This window comes from Scardinius erythrophthalmus (assembly GCF_964197995.2).
Source record: "Scardinius erythrophthalmus genome assembly, chromosome: 21".
NCBI lineage: Eukaryota > Metazoa > Chordata > Actinopteri > Cypriniformes > Leuciscidae > Scardinius > Scardinius erythrophthalmus.
In genome coordinates this window covers 2028812-2051264 of record NC_138241.1, presented here as the reverse complement: position 1 = coordinate 2051264, position 22453 = coordinate 2028812, and the positions used below count along the sequence as shown (strand labels likewise).

The 22453-nt window shown below is 41.5% G+C and overlaps 1 protein-coding gene across 3 annotated transcripts; it reads right to left on the bottom strand.

Annotated features, from left to right (window-relative positions):
• Nucleotides 1-4034: 4034 nt before the first annotated feature.
• cox15 (cytochrome c oxidase assembly homolog 15 (yeast)) lies at nucleotides 4035-21482 on the bottom strand. 3 transcript variants are annotated; one of them, XM_081351190.1, is made up of 9 exons: nucleotides 21386-21482; nucleotides 19133-19308; nucleotides 16228-16350; nucleotides 14995-15181; nucleotides 14023-14190; nucleotides 13359-13440; nucleotides 5282-5436; nucleotides 4824-4937; nucleotides 4035-4418 (listed from the first exon to the last, which is right to left on the bottom strand). In XM_081351190.1, exons 1-9 carry the CDS (start codon nucleotides 21398-21400, stop codon nucleotides 4287-4289), a joined length of 1152 nt encoding a protein of 383 aa, XP_081207316.1. In that variant the 5' UTR covers nucleotides 21401-21482; the 3' UTR covers nucleotides 4035-4286. The 3 variants fall into 3 exon arrangements, with proteins under 3 accessions (XP_081207316.1, XP_081207317.1, XP_081207315.1); XM_081351191.1 differs by having other exon boundaries at nucleotides 14995-15216; nucleotides 20917-21477; XM_081351189.1 differs by having other exon boundaries at nucleotides 20917-21454.
• Between the last annotated feature and the right edge of the window lie 971 nt (nucleotides 21483-22453).

Genomic DNA, 22453 nt, shown 5'->3' with positions numbered 1-22453 from the left:
TCTTCTAAAAAAAAACTAGTTAACGCTGCTGTGAGGGTGTTTCTAATACAGCGGCTGTGTGAGTGACGGTAAAATTGACATCTTTCTCTCATCTGACTGCCGTTATCAATCTCTCTATATATTTTGTTCTCTTGTTGAAAGTTGTAGAAACACTATTGTGGAGTTTTTCTTTTCCTATTTGAGCAAATTGGAACACACATATATTATACACTAACTCCGGGTCACGTGACGCGGCTCTGGCTCTGCAGCACCACGGACAGCGCGCGGCAAAAATGAAATGACGTCATCGCGGTGTGGGCGGTTGTGCGAGAGACCCCTGCTTCGTCCCAATTCGCCTATACCATGCCCTAAAAGTATGTACTGTTTTTGAGAAGAAAAGTATATACTTTTGAGTGTGAAGCAGAAAAGTATGCAAGCTTTGGGACATACTACTGCGTCATAATTGCGTCTTCAACGGACGCGCCTCTGTCGGCTGTCGCTTAGTAACGTGCGTCCTGTCACCGTAAACTGCCCTGTCAATCATCTTGTCACAGTTAAAATCCCCCACATTCAATTAAATTTAATTTCCTACAGTTTTGGAGAGAAATGCAGAAGCACGTTGATATGCCAGTCATGGGTCTTTCATTTGGTGAACTCTACTTATGTTTGCATAATGGTGCATTTAAAAGTTAATGACCAAACGCATCGTTATAAAAGTTCACAATGCTGTTTTAGATTAAATATAATGTGGATAACATTTAATACATATATTTTTGTCAGGTTAGATTATTACTCACTCAAACCCCTTTACTGCTCTGCTTAACCTGCTGCGTCCCAATTCGCCTACTTATACTACGCCCTAAAACTATGTAGGGCTACTCTTTTTGTGAAGAAAAAGTAGCCTACATACTTTTGAGTGTGTAGCAAAAGAGCAAGCTTTGGGACATAGGCTACTACTTCGTCATCTTAATGGACAGATCTGTCGCGTGCATCCTGTCACGTAAACTGCCCTGTCAATCATCTTAAAATCCTCCATTCAATCTAATTTAATTTCCATCTGCCAGTCGTGGGTGTTTCATGCGGAGACTCTCCCGTTTGCAATTTGAAAATAATGATGCATTTAAAAGTATCTTTACAAAAGTTCACAATGCTGCTGCAGATGCAATATAATGTACACAACATTGAATAAATTATTTTTTGTCAGGTTGGAAACGGATAATTAATCACTCTCAAACCCCTTTATCTAAACCTCTCTACATAACCGCCGGACTCGCGCGTCCTCCTTGTCTGTAGTTTTTTTAACACTTTTCACTCGTGTTTGTAGTTCTAACCGAATCCTCGTCCAATGCGCGATGGGTTGCTTTGGAACATACCACGATAATTCTAATTCTATTTTCGAATACTATTAAGGACGGATAGTATGCGAATTGGGACCCACCATTGGTCTCGCACATCCGTCATGTCTGTAGTCTCTTAGACACTTTTTATTCGTGTTTGTAGTTCTAATCGAATCCTCGTCCGCAGCGCAATGGGTTGTGGGCAATATCAGTGCACGGATCTGCACTTCGGATTCTAAACGCAAAAAGTAGACCATCCGGGTACCTTTGGAATACCTCTTTCAACATAGCCAACTATGATTTGGGTCACACTAATTCTAATTTCGAATACTATTTAGGACGGATAGTGTGCGAATGGGACGCAGCACCCATTTCGCCTGGCGGTGTGCACAGCATTTTTTGTAACTTGGAGCGATTCTGGCCGAGCAGGTCAAGTGCCGTATCCTACCCAGCTTGCCCTTGTCCAGATTAATTGCTTACATTTACAAAATGAGCCTACAAGCAGAAATAAGAATTTTTAATGAAAATAAAGGTCCATGTTTAAAGCGGTGCTCAAGTTTAAATAAGTTAGACCTCGCATTTTTCCCCATTCCACTGCCCACGTCTCTGTGCGAACCCTAACCCTAAAGATCACACAACCTCAGAGAACAGGCGATACATTTCAATAATGAAGTGACTAATTTTATAGTGTACTGAAGGGGCGGGGCATTTACATTTCTAGAGAGCATTTGATTGGACAGAAAATCTTTTTTTTATTTAAAGAAAAGAAACAGCACTGCATTTAATACTTTAACATAAAAGGAGAAGGAAATGAAAAAAAAAAAAAAAAAAAAAAAATATATATATATATATATATATATATATATACATACAGAAAAATAACAGTGGTACCTCAAGTAGTAAGCAAAATGTGATCATAATTCTTAATAAACTTGTTATTGTTATCAATGAGTTTGAGAGATTATACAGTAAGAAGGGAAATCTCAGCGATAAAGACATCAAATGTAGGCAAAGTCTTGAGAAATTAGTTTGTTTGAACAAAAAATGTACAATGCAAAGCAAAGAAATGAACAACAAGATCAATAGCATAATCACTCCTAGAAAAAAAAATAAAGAAATATATCTTTCAAGATTGGACACAATCTTACTTTAACACACACACAGAAGAGCACCAGAAGTTGGCATGATGAAACTGAAGTTGCACTAGTCTTTTCTTCCCTGTTGTGCCGAAACGCTTCTGGAACAAGAACAAATGTGGGCGGGGCCTGATTCTGTCCGTGGGAATTGATTGGTTGGTTGTGGTTTGCTATTGGCCTTTAGCACAGTCACATCCTCAATTTCCCCCCCCAAAAATTTTGAATTTCCGCCTGCATTATTTTCAATGGACAGATGCCAGTTTTGAGAAGAAAATTATACTCATTTAGTTTCACTTAACAATAAACGTCAATATTATATTTAGACTTACATTATACCCTACCATGTATGTCGTCTTTCACTCTAATGTAACATTATCTGAGACGCGATTGTCAGCGCTGCCGATGCTGAGATCAAACATCAATTTCAAACCAATTTATTTATTTATTTTTTTTTTGCATTATATTACCACCTATTATTGTCTACAGTATCACTGTCTGCACTCAAACACGGATCATACATTCAGGGCGCCAACTCTCACGCATTGAGCGTGAGACTCACGCAATTGACACTTTTCACACGCTCTCACGCCACACATCCATTTTCTCACGCACAGAAAAATTGAGGAGCAAAGAGGTACTTTTAATATTAAACTAATTCTCAGCTCTTAGATTCCGTCAATTTTATTACGAAATTCAGACAAAAATACGTTTGGCCCTTGTAAATGTGACAGATCGCTGAGCGCCTCAGTTCAAGTGCACGTGAACCGATCATCTGTTACTTTTTTATTTAAAGATGCAGTACAACTTACCGAAAGTATACATAATATCGACAAATTAGTGTTTTTCAACCACGGAAAGAGGTCAATATAACAGCAGGAGAACAATTATGTCACATAACGTTACATTTACCTCAGGAAAGCCATTTAATGACCATAGCATGTTAACTGAATAGAGAAAATAGCTAGAGAGGAGATTTTGCTGAGCACTATATTACATATTTATTATATTTTTACTTATGTCATTAAATAATTGTTATTATAACAAAAACTGCATTATATTTAATTTAATTTGTTATTTGTAACCTTTAATAATACCAGCAGATTGGGCCCTCTATGTTTACAGTATTAGGTGAGATTATTTTTTTAAATAAAATGTAAAATAAACATGTATCCAAATTAGTCAATATTGAATCAAATCACAAGAATGGAACTGAAATCTTGAAATTTTTGTCAAGCAATAATAAAAACTGTATCCTACCAATCATTGTACAATGTAAACATTTTTAACATGTTGTCACTAAACTTCATAAAATTCTATTTAGTTACCAAATGTTTTGACAATCACAATTACATTTACTGTAATGCAATATTTGTTTTTTCATTAATATTGAATTTGAATTAGATTTAGAGTAACAATGTTGTTGCAAGAGTAATCACTTTGTTTATTATTATGATAATTGACATTTCATTTAAATCACCATAAATGTAATCAGGTCATTACAACAAATGGAAAGTACAGTTATTATGTTCCATAATATATATTACAATCACTCCAAGTGAGATGAATGTCCTCATAAAAGCAATGAAGAAAACATGATCATTTTATTTATTTGAAATAAGCAGTCATACAGTACAATCTTTTTTCTTTTTTTGATAAAACATGTACAAATATTTAAAAAGAAATTGAAACAGTTATGAATTTAACACTTACACCTTGTGTTGGGTCTATAAGCACTTCATATAAACCCATACAAAAGAAAGAAATCAAGAAGCCACTGCAGCCTAAAGCATAACTCATTAATAAATATGTTGTGAGAGATGAAGTGTGATTGGGTCTACTTGACGACCCTGCGCAGCTCGGCCAGGACCCAGATAGCGAAGCTGAGCAGCGCCACGGACCCGGACTGGTGTGTCGCCGCTAGTGGAGTGGGAACGTACAGCAGAAGAGTGCTGATGCCCAGAACCACCTGAGGAACACACACACACACACACACACACACACACACCATCAGAGATGACACTCAACGCCACCGCTGCTAATGTGGAGTCGGCTTCATCTCACAACTCAAGTTTAAAAAAAATCATAATAATACATTTATGTCCGGATATGTTATTAAGCCATTTGATATGTTGCAGCCAAACACACAGCACAACTCTCTGATGAGTCCAGATTCACATCATTAGACAAACGAACGGCCTAGAAGATATAGCAGAACATTCACACAGCAGATCAAATATAAGGATGAGAAGAAATGAATTCAGTATTCACACAGAACTGTCTCTTTCCACTGGGAGTCCTGTGTGTGTGTGTGTGTGTGTGTGTGTGTGTGTGTGTGTGTGTGTGTGTGTGTGAGAGAGTGTGGCTTGTTTACCTGTGTGTAAGCCATGGCAGTGAGACAGCTGATGGCGATCTTTGCCCTGCGGGGTAACTGTGTGCGTCTGGAGAGCAGGTAGAGTCCTGTGATGGCCGTCAGCGTGCCGATGCCCTGCACACACACACACACACACACACACACACACACACACACACACACACACACACACACACACACACATCAGCTCAATGACATCCGCTTCAACACACACACTCACTCACTCACTCACTCACTCACAATGACACGACACACATCAGCTCAATCACATCCGCTTCAACACACACACACTCACACACACACACACACACACCAGCTCAATGACATCCGCTTCAACACACTCACTCACTCACTCACTCACACACTCACACACACACACACACACACACACACACACACACACACACACACACACACACACACACACACACACACACACACACACACACCGTCCGTACCAGAATGCGGTGGTCGAACTGAACAGTTGTGGGATTTTCGAACATGTTCTTGACGGTGGGGGAGAAGGCCAGCAGATCGTCAGGGATCCAGCGCTCGCCCATCTTCGGGAAGGAGTTATAAACCAAACCTGCGTCCAGTCCCGCGACAAACGCACCTGTGAGATCAAACACACTTCAGCATTACTAGAGTTACACCTTTACATCAGAATACACTGCCTTAACAACTGCTCCTCCTGACCGTCACTCTTTAAAGGAAAGATTACATTTTCCAGGTTAAATTCACATTTCCTCCATGTAAACAGTGCTTTACCGTACAATACTAACACCACACATTTTAGAATATTAAACATTAAATAGGTGTACATAAAATAAAAACCTAGCCTAGTTTTCTAATACATATGGATATATATATATATCCATCCGTCTATCTGGCCGTCCGTCTGTCCAATATCAAATTAATAAAAGAATTATTGAGCATGTCAGAAACAAAAGGCCATTTTATAGCCTGTTTTAGACCCTCTGGTTCAAACACTCTGCTTTAAAGGGCACCTACTATGCCTCTTTTTAACAGATACGCAAAATACGATGTGATCATCACAGCTGGCCCACCTGTGAGCCAGTGGCAGCGCTCTCTCCTCTCCTTCTCTCCTCTTTCAAGCACCGTCCTTCTCCCTGGGCCAGCTCAAGGCTTGCCTACATCTCTCAACAATAGAGACAGAGCGCATTTAGGCCACGCCCACACCGGGGGGGAAAACAAACCAACCGTCCCCATTGACTTTGCATTGCTAGAGGCTGCCTCCTTGTCATTTCTTGCTTCTAACAAAAGACAGAAAAATGCCTAAAAGCTGCTGTGTGACAAGGTGTACAGCAAACAAGCTAAGAAACCCAGAAATAAGTTTTTATTAGCTCTCGACCCCAAACATTTTTTATGTTTAGGACATAAAAGTGGATACAGGCAGTTGAGCGTCACGTGTCTAATTACTCTGAGAACTAACGAACGTCCGCTGGAGGAGACCGTAATCGGCAACACAGGATAGTTTATCTTACAGAAATATAATATATAAAACTGACATTTGGATATTTGACTCACCAGTGACCAAATGTTTAACTTACTGCACACGTAGTGTATTTTTAGTAGAGGTCGACCGATTAATCGGCCGATTTTTTGCATTTTTTAACATAATCGGCATCGGCCATTATCCAGTATATCAAGCCGATTATTAGGCGGGCGCATCTGTGGGCAGCCTAGTGTAGTTGTTGTTGTGGAACACGTGTTCGACGCACGCTGCCCCTAGAGTCATTCTCCAGCAGAGTGAGCAGACCTCATCCAGTGCCTAAGGAAGGAGTTAAGTTCCTTGGAGAAAACTCCTTTATTTAATTAAAAACTTTTGATATGTTACTGCAAACTTAGAGAAAAAACATGAATAGGCGACATGACGTTAGGCTACTTTGGATATTGATAGCGTAGTTGGGGTTGCATTATCACAGCAGAAGTTGCTATCGTGTCACAATAAGTAAGAATTTTGCAATTACAGACTGAGAATCTGAGACTTTTATTTGTTCTGTCTGTGTGTCTTATATTTAAGAGGGTTGTCACTCAATGCAGAGAAATAAGTAATAAAAAAGAGAACAACGCACTATAGGCTAGTGAGGACTGGCTTTGCTTTGCTAGCGTCGTTGTTGCTAGGTAGCTACAGACAGACCCGGGCTAATACGGCACTGGTGCCTTAACGACCGTTATTTACCGGACCGAATATCAACGCGGGTTTCTGTGCTTCATTTCGGTGCTACTGTTATGCCTGTGCTTCTCTTGGATGCTCTGAAAATGGACGTTAGAAACGTGACGCTAGTCAGCAGTTAACTTAAGCATACCGTTTGCTAGTAGCTGGATTAAACACGGGTAAAATGCTGGCCAAATAGTGCAATGTGTGATTGTATTTCACTGTAGACTAGGGGTGGAACGTTAAATGTATTCGTATTGAATCAAAACGGTACGGGCATCACGGTTCGGTGTATAAATTTACACGGAGAATACATGGTATAAAAATAAATAAAACTCGCGTGCAAAATTAATTCAAGTAATGCGGAACTACTGTTAGATACGCGGGTTCTTTAGGGACACCTAATCTGTAGCTCCGCTTTAGCTCTGAAGCAGGCTGCGATGTAAAGATTGCAATGCTGGAATCTACTGTCTATGGCTGGAATATGGTGTGTGTGTGTGTGTGAGAGAGAGAGAGAGAGGCTGGCACGATCGAAAAGTCGCGTGTGTTTAAAGTCGCAAAGTGTTTACTTATATTTGTGTGTGTGTGTGTGTGTGTGTGTGTGTGTGTGTGTGAGGCGCGGATGCGATCGAACAGTGGAAACATAAAAACATACTCCGTCATTTTGTTTATAGCCTACAAGACATCATTCAAACTGCAAAGTGTTTAAGTTACTGTTAATTAAAATTTTAAGGAAAACAAATATATTAATCTGAAATGTAGCATTAATTTTCAATTCATTCAGGTACAATTACCAAACATATCTCAAGGTCTTTTTGTCTTTTGTACAAGTGCAGATTGGTCAAGTGTTCATTGTTCAATAAATGTTTTTGTTGAGAAATCTTGTCTATCTTAAGTAATTATTTGTGTTACATTTTATCTTTCAAATAGAGGTTAAAAACAAGCACATAATCAGCCAAAATAAATCGGCAGCATTAATCGGCCATCGGCCGACCCGGATTTCAAAAGATCGGCATCGGCCTGAAAAAACCCATATCGGTCGACCTCTAATTTTTAGTGCATACTGAGTGTCAGGATCCCACAATTTACCCATTCGTTCCAGCCTATATCCACTTTTATGTCCTCAAACGCTCGTTTCTTGGGTCGACAGCTTATGAAAACTTATTTCTGGGTTTCTTAGCTTGTTTGCTGTACACCTTGTCACATAGCAGCTTTTAGGCATTATTCTGTCTTTTCTTAGAAGCAAGAAATGACAAGGAGGCAGCCTCTCGCAATGCAAAGTCAATGGAGACGGTTGGTTTGTTTTCCCCCTTGGTGGGCGTGGTCTTCAGATTATGACGCGTTGCGCTCTGTCTCTATACAAGAGTTTGGTGGCTACAGCCGGTCATCAGGTGGGCACCCCCCTTCCTTGGTGTTTCGTCGATTTAAGCCCATGACACCTCGGGAGGGCTCGACAGCAGATCCAGCGTCCTAATCTACCCCTGCTGACCACCACCCAACTCTATGCCATTTTTAGTCCTTCAACAGGTTGGCTCTGCCACTGCACCTCCCACTGTATCCAAATCCAATTAGATGCTGTTTCCGCCTGTTCAGTAACATTGCCTATCAGCCGTTTCTTGGCCATCCCTTCAATCCCCAACAATCCAAGGGTTCTCCAGAGTGACTGTCCAGAAAAACCTCTGCAGCCGAACTCTACTGGTAGATCCTAGGCCTTCCATCCTTTTTGCTGGCTCGAGGATAAGGCCTTGATATTTTTTTTTTAACTTACACTCATGTGCCTCTTCCATCCTCTCTTCCCAGGGTACTGTTAACTCTATGAGCACCACCTGCTTGGTACCTCTAGACCAGAGGACAATATCTGGTCTGAGGCTAGTGTGTGCTATCTCCTTTGGGAATTTGAGCTGCTTCTTCAGGTCTGCCCGGATCTCCCAGTCATTTGCTGAGGCAAGGACCCCTCTGCTGCAGTGCTCTTTCCTGTCCTGACAAAACGGATAAAGTGGTGCCCATCAGAAAGTTGTTTACCCTTCTTCCTTGCCTGTTCCACACCATCCGCCAACCGAGACAGGGTCTTTTCATGACGCCACCAGAATTTCCCGTCTGCCAAGCTTGACCGGCATGCTGAAAGGACATGCTCAAGATTGGCTGGCTTTCCACAGAGCGTGCAGCTGAGGCTCTCTGCCATCCCCTAAATATGGAGGTTTGATGGAGTAGACAGGACATTGTAGACAGAACACATCAAGAACTTCGTCCTTCCATGGTCCAGATGTCCTGCCACGTCAGGGCCCTTTCTCGTACGCCCTTCCACCTCCCAAGGCAACAGCCTTGACATGCCGGGTTTCCTCCTCTGCTTTACGGACCTCCCTCTGCACCATGGCGTGGCGTTCTTTTAGGTCAGCTTTTTCCAGCTTCTGGTGGAGCAACCCAGTCCAAGCCTGCCCAGAACAACTGTCCCAACGATGTCAGCATGATACAGTCGATCCTCAGCCTCCGACAGTGCTCTGCTGGCTGACCATTTACGACCTGTCCTGACCACAATACCTGCTTGGCGTGCTCTTTGGTCCTTGCTGTCTCGCAGCATCATGGCCTAGCGTGTCTTTGTCCTTTTATACTCCTCGATCACTGATGTCACTGGCAGCTGCAGCTTGCTGTCTGTGCTTTACAAGCCAATGGAGCAGAAGCTTCTTGGGATGCCCAGTCACCTCCTCAAATAGGTGTTAATCTTCCTCTCCAATCCCTCAACGGTAGAGACAGGTATCTCATAAACAAGCAGAGGCCAGAGCAGCCTAGGGAGTACCCCGTGTTGGTAACCTCAGGCCTTATACTTCATGGGTATCTGCTTGGATAATCATTGAGGTTTACCCTGTACCATTTCCCCAAGCTCTTCACCGGTCTCTCTTGGATTGTTGGGATGATGGTATTTTTTTATCCTGAAACGGAACCGGTCCTGGATGCGCCCCTTCCTCAATACCAGGCTTCTGGACTTTTCTGGTTTGAACTCCATCCTTGCCCAATCAGTGAGCTCAACCAGATCCTCCAAGATCAATCTCCCTTTCAGGTACTGATTTTGCCGTGATGGTGAGGTCGTCCATAAATGCTCCTATAGGAACGTGATGGATGCCACTTGCCAACATTGTGCCTCGACGCAACTTCTCTGCTGATTTAACGAGAAGGTTCATAGCTGCTGAAAACAAAATCACTGAGATTGAGCAGTGCCAATGCCCACCTCTTGCCTCTGCCATTCGCTGGTAAAGTCTCCACAGGTGAAGTGCATGTTGAAGTTGTCATAGTAATGCTGCAAGAGCTTCTGGAATCGCTCTGGGCCATGGTAGGTCTTTCTACGTCAAATCCACCAGCTTGTGGGGTATTGTCCCAAATGAATTTCTTAAATCAAGCCAAAGAACTGCCAGGTCACCACGGTTCTTCTTCGCATCTTCGATAATCTTGGTGATTATGCTGGTGTGCTCAAGACAGCCTGCTACCCCTGGAACTCCCCCCTTTTGGACGGACGTGTCCATGTACCCGTTGTTAGCCTCTTCGCCAGAATCCCAAGAAAAATCTTGCCTTCGACATTAAGGAATGAGATTGTACAGAATTGCTTAAAGGGATAGTTCACTTTGAAATTAAATGTTGGTATGTTTTAGCTTACCTCAAGGGCATCCAAGATGTAGGTGTCTTTTTTTCCGCAGTAGTTTCAATTTTGATATTTTTAGGTCAAACCGTTCTTGTCTGACAGTCCTATAATGCAGGTCTATGGTCACTGTCTCAAAGAGCATGCACAGAGTCCAAATTAAACAATTCCCCATCATAAGTACACATTGATGGCCGGTTTGTGTGAGAAAACGAACAGTATTTATGTACTGTATTGGAACAGTATTGGACATGGCTGTGTTACAAGAGGTAAAAACGATATAAATACTGTTCGTTTTCTCACACAAACCGCTCGTTTCGTGTCTTAGGCCATCAATGTGTACTTACGATGGGGAATTGTTTAATTTGGTCGATGGGGAATAGTTTTAATTTGGACTCTGTGCTTGCTCTTTGAGGGGGTGACCATAGACCTACATGATATGACTGTCAGACAAGAACGGTTTGGCCTAAAAATATCAAAATTGAAACTACTGCGGAAAAAAAGACACCTACATCTTGGATGCCCTTGAGGTAAGCTAAAACATACCAAAATTTTATTTCAAAGTGAACTATCCCTTTAATCCCAATAGAGTTCTCTTCCTTAGGGATGAAGCATCCCTCAGCGACCAGCCAAATATCAGCAAGGAAGTCCTTCTTCCATGCCACTCTCAGTAGCTTCCAAAGTCGTCTCTTGAGCCTTTCACCATACTTGTACACCTTTATACTAAATGCCATCCGGCCCTGGGGCTGATTTTGCTCTGGCCTTCCTGAGAAAGGAGTTCACCTCCTGCCACTGCTTTCCTTTGGCTGGATATTTGTTTAGGCCTTCAGCTCTTTTTTTCTGAAGCGATCAGCGCCTATGCTCCAAAAAATGGAACCCATAGCCTTTGAGCTTCTTACCCACATCTCCTGCCAAGGCTGTTTCCAGCACTTCATCCACATCATGATCAAACCTCTCCCAAACCTTACCACTGCAGCGGGCCAGTTCACTGATTTCTTTCGGGCCACTCCTACACATATGTCCTGTCCAGGTCATCTAATGTCCTGTGGTACCCCCATCTCTGCCTGGTGCTTTGTGTCCTCTGACACATCGGCGAGGCCGTTCCTGCTCCCGTCTTCATCATGTGCCTGGAGATTCCGGGGGCTGTGGTTTGCCTCCTGCCCCGGCCTCTCCTCCGTCTCACCAGGTTTCCCTGTGCGTTGTACATTATGTTCCGGTTGCAAGCATTTCATCTTTGACTCATGTATCTTCAGCCCCCTCTCATTTTTACATATCTTCCCACATCTGCAGACCCGGGATAAATCGCTTAACTGTTCCATAGTCGACTGTCCATCATGAGTGTTCATAACAATGGTCTGTCCACTGGGCCGATCATCCTCCCCCGCTCTCGCTCAACCTTGGGGGTATCTTGTAATGTACCTTTCCTCGCGAAGGTTGTGCTTCGGCCTAACAAACATCCACACCCCAGTTTTGGTCTTTCCCAAATGTCAGCCGTCTTTCCTAGCTGTCACCGTACTTCCTCGGTCGCCAACTTGTCTTTCCAAGGGGTCACTGGGTCAACCAGAAAAAGATATGCAAAATACGATGTGATCATCGCAGCTGGCCCAGCTTTACAGGTACTCTGCCTTGCCCCATCTGTGAGCCAGTGGCAACGCTTTCTCCTCTCCTTCTCTCCTCCTTTCAAGCACCGTCCTTTTCCCTGGGCCAGCTCAAAGCTTGGCTACATCTCTCAACAATATAAGTCTCAGGCATCCCAGAATGTGTCTGAAGTTTCAGCTCAAAATACCCCGTAGATCATTTATTATACCATGGTTATTATACCATGGTCAACCCTTTTTGAGTGGAAGGAAAAACATGCTGTTTTCATGCATGTATCTTTAAATGCAAATGAGCTGCTGCTCCCCAACCCCCTATCCAGAAGAGGGCGGAGCCTTTACAGCTCATGCCTCGGATACTTTGCTAAAACTAAAACATCTGTTTGATTTGGATTATCATCTGTATCACGATCATGGTCAAGAGACTTTGCAGTTCTTCATCATCATGAAAGTTTATTATATTTAGTCCCTCTGTGGTGAAAATCCAGCTTTAAATGTAGTTTATGTGTCTATGTGGTGTTTTTAATACGCTTTAAGACGAACCATGTGTAAATTCATAAGTCGACACCATTGCTGAGTATTTTCTCCTTAAAACTGCAGTGAACCAAAGACAGTCTCAAAAACACGGTTTAAAATCGCTGGTGTTTCTGACGTCACAAACTACCTTGTAACCAATCAGATCAACGTGTGATCGTCAACCAGTGGATCTCTGAGCTGAGTGAGTGAGTGGAGGCGGGGCTCATTTGCTTATTCATAGAACCACGTATACTAAATGAGGCAAGGGTGTCGAGTTACATTCAAGATATTTTAAGGCATGAAGATTTTTTTTTTTTCAAGGAAAAACGTTTAAATGTGTCATTTTGGGGATCAAAGAAATTGATTACAGGGGGACTTTAAGGTCATCATGAAATCTTCTCTGATGTGACAGTGAAACGGCGTCTCGGAAGCAGAAATAAACTTGATTTTGTCAATCTGGAATTGATTTGATCATAGAAAGTGTTGTCGAGTTGTCGAGTGATAGGCTGCTTGTTTGCCAATTCTTCAACTTTTTGCCAGTTTGTGCACAAGATTTAAAAAAAAAATATGTGCACAAATGAATCATTTATCAAGTTAGGTGATGCATTTGCTGGTACCTGAGAGAGCCGTGAGGAAGACCAGACCGCCTGTAACCTTGGCAAACCTCCTCAGATGAAGCAGCTGTCGGCTGTCAGGAATCTGCAGTGAACGAGAGCTGAGTAAGTGCTGAATAAGAGCTGAATAAGAGCTGAATAAGAGCTGTAACAGCTTCAGCAGGGTTTGAAATTAACTTTTTCACTCACCAGCCAATCTGGCTACTAAATTTAAGTGACCGGCCATTCAGAACTTCTGAGGAATTGGACTTAAAGGGGGAATTGAGCAAATTGAGTAAACATAATAAGTAACACGCCAAAATGGCTAGTGATTTGACAGCGTTACCCGCCAGTTTTTGGCCGCATTTGGCGGGTCAAGTCACCTTCATTTATACAGCGCTTTTAACAGTATAGATTGTTTCAAATCAGCTTTACAGCGATAATAGAAAATTAAAGTAAAAATTTAGGCTCGAGAACGCAAACCTTGAAATAGGTTACAAGGTGCAGGCATTGAAAATTTTTGGGGGAAAAAATGTATCATCTCCACGCAAACTTCAAAAACGCGAATATGTGAAAACGCTGATGGCGTGCACATGCGTATTATGTGTTTACGTAATCACGGGTGTTAATCTGAAACCCGCATAACCAGCAGAAACAGCAGAAACAGCATCTGAAGGCTCAGCTTTACCCTGTTGTTGGGCAGCATGAGCGTGAGGCCGGTCCAGAGACTGGCGCAGTACAGCAGCAGAGCCGAGCCCAGGTGAGCCGCCAGCCGGTACTGACTGACCCGGGGGACGTCGAACGACTCCGGCTTCTCCTCCAGCCCGCTCTTCACCATATACCAGCCCAGAAGACCCTGGACATGTGACCCGGTCACTCAACAACACAATCTCAACTGACTGTCACAAGGAAGTGCTACAGCATCAAACACATTTCAATTTACAATCATAATAAACATTTAATAACATGTACATATATAATAATAGTAGCGGTGTAACGATTCCCTCATGTCACGATTCGATACATATCACGATACTGAACTCACGATACGATATTATTGCGATACTCCAAGACATTTGATAAAAGGTAAACAAAAAATGTACAGTTGATTTAAATGCTAGATTTGATATTACATTGTGTGTGTAAGTGAATAGTCTTGGACTTTGTGCTGAAACACAAAGCACAGAACAATAGAGACACCAGAATAAAAATATTCATGATTCTGAAGCTGAAAATACAGAATTATTGTAGATGAATATGCTTGAACTCTGTCACTGACTAGATGTATTTAAAATAATGTAGGCCACTGTTACTGGTAACATCAGACATTTGGCATTATCAGGACCACAAATATTCCCCCATTGCATTATTATACATTATATTCAACATTATATATAGTAGTTTAATGTAGTACTGACACTAAAACTAATTTTAAAACTAAAACTTTAAGCAATTTTTATTTTGGGTGAACTATCCACGATACATATTGTTGCATTTGTTTATTGTGATATATTGTTACACCCCTAAATAATAAAAAAAACATCTAATTAATAACACCTACCATGCAAGTTCTAAACTCCAAAAGTCGCAATTACCTTTGCATTTTTAATTCTGTGGTGGAAACGAGCTTGCATTGATATTTCATTGCAGGACGGGTTACCTGGAAGACGACGAAGCCACAAAGACCCAGAACTCGAGGCTTCATGGAGCGGCTGAAGAACCCTCTTCTCCAGAAATACGCCGCAGGAAGAATGTACGCTAATCCCACCAGCCGACCCCACATGCGGTGACCCCACTCCATGTAGAAGATGAACTTGAACTCCGTCAGGGTCATGTCGTGGTTCATGCTGTTGAAAACAGGCCAGCGTTGAGTAAAGGCAATCTGCATGTAAACAAACACACTGTAATTTAAAGGAGTAGTTCACCTCAGAATTAAAATGTCCTGATGATTTATTCTCCCCCTCGTCATCCAAGATATTCATGTCTTTCTATCTTCAGTGGAAAAGAAATGAAGGTTTTTGAGTAAATCACTCCAGGATGTTTCTCCATATAGTGTCTTCAATGGGGTCCAACGGGTCGAAGGTCCAGATGTGAGTTTCAGTGCAGCTTCAAAGTCTCGACACGATCCAGCCGAGGAATAAGAGTCTTATCTAGACAAACCAGCGGACATTTTATAACAAAATAAACATTTATAAACTTTTTAACCACAAATGCTGGTCTTTCACTAGCTGTGATGCGACACACATTACGTAATCAGGTTGAAAGGTCAAGCGTGACATAGGCGTAAGAACTGATCTAGTGTTTACAAAGCCAACGTGCAAAGACTAAGTCAAATGGCATTTACAAAAAAATAAATACATAAAAGGTAAAACAACGATGTCGGACGATTTTGAAGTTGAAAATGAGATGAATGAGTTTTTCGCCCTACTCTACATTTCTGAACCGGAACACGCGTGACCTTTCAATGTGATTACGTAATGCGTGAAGTCGTGGACGTGCAAGACGAGCATTTGTGGTTAAAAAAAGTATATAAATGTTTATTTTGTTCTAAAATGTCCGCTGGTTTGTCTAGATGAGGCTCTTATTCCTCGGCTGGATCGTGTCGAGACTTTGAAGCTGCACTGAAACTCACATCTGGACCTTCGACCCGTTGGACCCCATTGAAGACACTATATGGAGGAACATCCTGGAGTGATTTCCTCAAAAACCTTCATTTCTTTTCGACTAAAGAAAGAAAGACATGAACATCTTGGATGACGTGGAGGAGAGTAAATTAGCAGGAAATTTTAATTTTGAAGTGAACTACTCCTGTAAGCTTCATGCCAGTACAGTATCAGTGTGTTATCTGTACAGTTTCAAATGTTCCTCTAGTGACTGAGAAATATATACTCACATTTGGAACTCTGGGAACTGTTTGTACTTGGAGAACTCGTCCTCCCACTCGGCTTGAGTCTGTGGCGGCTTCATCTCTTTCACTAAATGCCAGTCAACCATCGACAGCCCGGACTCCGTCAACCTGAGAGATCAGAAACATGTTTCACGCGTGTTGAACAGGTCCTTCAAAACTCTGTGCCATCAAACCTAGCCTGTTATTAACTGTTAGTCATATTTAATCATGATCTTCTGCTATAGATGCACCGGTTTCAATACCGGTTTGTGTCGACACGTAATAAGCGATCGTTTGCTCATGAAAATATGAAAGAGACTCTGATTAAACAAGCCCAACACAGTCAAACCAATAATTATTCAGACACCAGATATAAGTTTTGATATTTTTCACTAGTGTGATCAGGACACTATAGTTCATTTCTGTGAGTGAGGAGAGCAAAATACAGTAAACTCTGACATATTATACCCAAACACTCTTCATACAGCGACTACCAGTGACATTATAAACATTTGGGAGCAAAAATGATTGGGACACTTTGAGCTGATCATGTTTTGCTGAAGTGTGTTGTCTTTAATTGCTAATGCTCTTTTTACACACAGACTGAACACAATGAAGCATTGCTTGGTGATTGGTTGAGCTAAACTGGTATTATCTAATTGTGTAGTTAAATTTAACAGCTGACAGATATTCAACATAATTCATGTGTGAGACAGTCTAACAGAAGGACGGACAAAACCAGTCAAATATCAACTGAGTTCGTCATATTTGATTACCATTTTCTAAACTATAGCGAATAATAAACTGTGATAATGTGAGAAATGTTGAAGGTGTCTGAATAAATTTTGGGTTGACTGTAATTAAAAACCAAAAATAAATGTACACAATGTATTTGATGCTAGTTTATTTCTCATTAAACTAACACTAACTCACTTCAATCATTTCTATGCTGGCTCACTGGGAAATAAGTGATATCAATCAAGCATCAATTGCATTGTGTACATTCTCATGAGTGTTTATGGTTATCCTCATGAAATGCTAAATATGATAGAATAACAAACTTCAAACATATGTGTTCATATACACCATACTTTATTTATTAAAGAGTATAAAGAGTTAAAGTCTAAAAAGTAAAACTAACGTTGGATTATCAGTCTCAGCTCTGAAGTTCCATATCAGTGCGTTCCTTATAAAAATGTGCTTGAATGAGACAAAACTCAGTATTCATAATAAAAGTCAGTCATCTACAGAGATGCAATGTTTTAAAAATAGTACCTAAGGTGTTGGAGCCTTGATGTTATATTAGTAAGAACGAGTGTAATCATTATACGACGGCTGATATAAAATTAACCAGTTTCAGTTTGATTTCCCAAAAGGACGTGTCCAGCCTCAGGTTTGGAAAACAATAAATTATCTCTATTAAAATCGATGCTGTAAATCATGACGCAGAGCTGAAGCTCACGGTAACTGAAGTCAGTTTATACCACATCTCTACAGAACAGGCCAAAACTGAAGATGATGTGGAGTTTGTTTCAGGAGTTCTTGCCAAAGTACACTTTCCGGCTGGTTAAACGTCCTCAAACTCCCATTGGTCAGTGTGGTGATGATGTAACAGGTGGGTGTGACTCTGAGGCTCCGCCTTCTTTGAGCTGTAAATCTCCATTTCTTCTGTTCAGACGCGAGTACAAACAGGAACACACTGGAGAGCCGCTTTATAGTAGAAACTGAAGCTGTAACTCTGACTGAAAGAGACACTGACACTGTTGTTCATGTTTAATACTGTAAAGCTGCTGCTTTAAATCAGTCGACTGTATAAAGGGCTGTATGAGTAAACGTGACGTGACTGTAGATCTGAATCTCAGAGCTGGAGCAAACATCTCCACATCACTATGATCAGATGCTTTCTGAACTGCTGTTTCTCATCGTTATTGTGTTTATTCTGTTACTGAGAGGAAAGAGCAGCTCATGTTTACTCATTCATCTAAATGTGGGCGGATGTTCGCTAACAGAAATGTGGGCGGAGTCAGGATGTACGCTAACAGAATTGTGGGCGGAGTCAGGATGTTTGCTAACAGAATATTGGGCGGAGTCAGGATGTTCGCTAACAGAATATTGGGCGGAGTCAGGATGTTCGCTAACAGAATTGTGGGCGGAGTCAGGATGTTCGCTAACAGGATTGTGGGCGGAGTCAGGATGTTCGCTAACAGAATTGTGGGCGGAGTCAGGATGTTCGCTAACAGAATATTGGGCGGAGTCAGGATGCTCGCTAACAGAATATTGGGCGGAGTCAGGATGTTCGCTAACAGAATTGTGGGCGGAGTCAGGATGTTCGATAACAGAATTATGGGCGGAGTCAGGATGTTCGCTAACAGTTTATCGCTGCAAAGGTGTTTCAAATACCTTTCAAAGAACGAAAAAGAACTTCACAGTGAGAATATCTGAGCCTGTAATCTACGTAAGGGTTAATGCCCTTCGAGGTGTCCATTGTCAGGTATTAATGGACGACGGTGAGGCGTGAACTGTCCGACACTCCGCCGAAGTCCACTAATACCTGACAATGGACACCTCGAAGGGCATTAACCCGCTTATACCATGGTCACTTGCCAAATAACACATTTTTAAAACATTAGTTTATATTTTAATTAGTTTTACAATCGAAATCTAAAGTTTTTACAAACAATAACTTTGTTTCCCTGGATACGCCTGACGGTTTATTTACTAGGTGTCCTCTATCACTTTTTAATGGACACCCTTCAGCCAATCAGAATCGAGTATTCACCTAGACCATGGTATAATAAATATTAAACGACTGCATCCAATCCCGATGGATTTTTATCTAGTCGTGTTTGATTTTAAAGGTGTGGTTGGGATGAGATAAATAAAGAAATTATTGTTTGATTAGTGTTTTTACCTGGTAACGCCTCCCAGAACCACAGCGCCCAGAACCAGTCCACTGCAGCCCAGCAGCCAGCGGCCAATCACACGATCCGACGCCACATTGGGGAACGACGCGCTTCTGACCGACACACTCTCTGTGGTCACTGTGGTCTGTCTTCTCTTCGGCAGCCATTGCCTCAAAGGGGTTCGCTATTGACAAGAAACATACATTTCAATGAATGACTGACATACAGGAAGTGGTGCATGAAAGCATCCAATCGTCTTAAGAGAAGTTATAGCGCTTTTCCACTGCATGGCACGGCACGGCACGCTTTAAATGGTACCGGCTACCACCAACCAACAAACAGTGTAGGGACAATGACCATCAGTCTATAATCCCACCCACTTTGAAGCGTACTAACTGCAGTGGAAAAGCAAACCGAGCTAAAGCCGTGCCGTGCCGAGTCGTACCACGCAGTGGAAAAGCGCCATCAGACTCCTTTAAAAGAGGACGTTTTATGCCCTTTTACAGTGTTTCAGGCTCTACTAGAACAGGTTTTCCTGCTTGAATGTTGATTATTCTCCTCATATTCTCCATTGTTGCGGCTCCTCTCTTCCCAGTCTGTCAGTACCGCTCTGTTTACTTCCTGTCTCTATGAAGCCCCTCCTTCTGAAAAGCACACTGTGCTCTGATTGGTCGGCTGGAGCAGTGTGTTGTGATTGGTTGAGCGCTTTGAGCATGTTTGGGAAATGTCCAGCCCCTAATTAGCAGTGTTGTGTACTCGAGACTCGGACTCGGTCTCAGTCTCGAGACGATATTTTAATGGTCTCGGTCTTGTCATGGACTCGTGTGCATTTTGACTCGGAATTGACTCATACTCGAACATATTAGGACTCGGACTTCACTCGAGTCCCATTCAAAATATTTCATGATTATTTCACCTACTATGTGGCCTTTTTACCATTACACAGTGTACATGATTCCATGGTATATTTGATTTACTGTTTGAGTATGGTGCCAATTTTATTGTGACCACCAAATATTTTACATATTCTTGAAGATATCTTTAGGTCTGGTTTTTAGACCCAACCTTAGGTTATCCAACCTCTCTGGTGGTCTCGGTCTCAACTCGGACTCGAGTGAGCTGGTCTCGACTACAACGCTGCTAATTACCATAACCGCCAGTTTAACACACTACTAACTAACTCAACCAGGCCCCGCCCCTTTATTCTGCGAATTAATTATAATAATGAGGAATATTGTGACGTGTTCGTTCCCGGAAGAAACTCAAGATACAATGGAGGCGTTTCAGGGAGTACAAAATAACTCCCGCTGGAGGGACTTGGAAACTTTGGAAAAATAAAATATGGTCTATTTTGATTTCATGGTGACTTTAATGACAGCGTGGACGTTTAAAGGCAGTAAGAGCCGTTTCAGACGCTCCGCACCAGGGATCTTGACTGCACGTAAATATCCATATTCATTTTTTTTTTTTTAATAACAGTATTTCATATACACACACACACACACACACACACACACACACACACACACACACACACACACACACATATATATATATTATTTTATTTTGTATGATTTTAGGACTTTGGGTCATTTTGTATACTTATTCATTTTATAAATAACCGAGCAATGATATGTGACATACCAAGGGGGACATTTCTAAAATGTGTACAGTCGTTTAAAAACGTTGTTAAACTGAGCTAGAATCTCAGGACACCGAGGTCATGATGATGATGATGATATATAACTCACACTTGCAGCGCTGCTGTCATAATAGTGTCCATGAGTCTTACTTGTATCTGCTGCAAGTTCCTCCACGCAGTTTGACAGCGACACGACACGGCAAGCCTGAGCACGGGGAGCACCATGATCTCGAGCTCCGATAAACGCGTATTCTTGTGATTATTTATTATTACAAAACTAGTCACGTAACATATCGGTAACTCGCTGCTCCCCCTCGTCTTCTTCTTCTTCTTTTTTTTTTTCTTCTTTTGGATTTGATTGGCGGCTGGCACCAGCTTATAGGTGCATTGCCGCCACTTACCGGACTGGAGTGTGGTACATTCGATGACAGAGGAGAAAAAAAAAAAAAAAAAAAAAAAAAAAACTAAATCCTATACATTAACCCTGTTTCCCTCAAGTATTTATATACATGCCTCCTAATGTTTCCTGATCTTTGCAACATGTTTCCTACTGTGAAACTAACACTTTCCTTTTGCAGTGCGGCTCTTAGTTCTCTCCTCTCTCTCTCATATTCCTTACATTCCATAAGAACATGCTGTACAGACTCAGATTGTTCACATGATCTACATTTCCCTCGTCTTCTTCTTCTTCTTCTTCAGGTTTTGTTGTCCGCTTCCTCCTCAGAGGAGTTAGCGCCCCCTGCTGTTCATGCGGGAGAATCACGTGATCTACACCCTTCTCCTAAAGGGCGAGTCCAAGGTCCAAACCTGGTCCAAAGTCTGTAGTGTAGATGGAAATAGGGGTCCACGCTCACCCCACGGCTTTTTTATGCCACCTGATTTTTTTTTTTATCTTTAAAGTGTCTATTTTCCAAATCTGTCAGGTACCAAGCTGAAATAATGTCCCAAAGGCTTACTTTTTAACCCTTTGCTGCACCCGACCGACTGATATAGAAAATGTCATAACATTTGAAGTTAACAACATACAGAGATAAATGCCATACAATTCTGAGCCCCAGGAATTTAATGGAATGGTTATTTTTGACATTTGACAACGTATTGACCCTATTTCTGGACAAGAATAGCAAAAAAAATGGCCAAATATGTGTAGCGGATCAACTATATTTTCGTTTTCTCAAGTGCATAGGGTGATTTATTTTTTCACAACCTGTTATTTCTTTATCATTCAAGTGTCTATTTTAAGATTAATTCGGGTACCAAGCTGAAATAATGTCCAAAATGCTTTATTTTTAACTCTTTGCACCAAACCCGAAAAATTTAAATATGATACAAAGTGGCATAACTTTTGATGTAAACAACTCACAGAGACAAATGGACACATTTTTCTATACAATTCTGACCCAGGGAAACATCTTGGCCATCTATGGTCAAAAACAGCAACAAACAAACAAACAAACAAACAAACAAACAAACAAAAATCATTTGACTATGTTTTCATTATACTAATAGCAGCCTGAAATGGGGTTTATTTGAACCTTTTACTGCACCTATCCTGAACCTACAGAAATTGAAAATAGCTTAACTTTTAAAGTAAACAAAACAAAGCAAATTACCTTTGATATTAAGATATAGACTATGTGAAGTTCAGCATACCGCATGATGGATATTTGTGAACAGATTCCATTAA

Excerpts from the sequence above, each read along its gene's own strand:
- cox15 (XM_081351189.1), bottom strand. The coding sequence starts at position 20,991 with ATGGTGCTCCCCGTGCTCAGGCTTGCCGTGTCGTGTCGCTGTCAAACT. Across the intron at positions 15,182-16,227 it reads CAGTTCCCAGAGTTCCAAAT|CATGAACCACGACATGACCC; the intron begins GTGAGTATATAT and ends TGTTTTCAACAG. Across the intron at positions 13,441-14,022 it reads TCATGCTGCCCAACAACAGG|ATTCCTGACAGCCGACAGCT; the intron begins GTAAAGCTGAGC and ends CGTTCACTGCAG.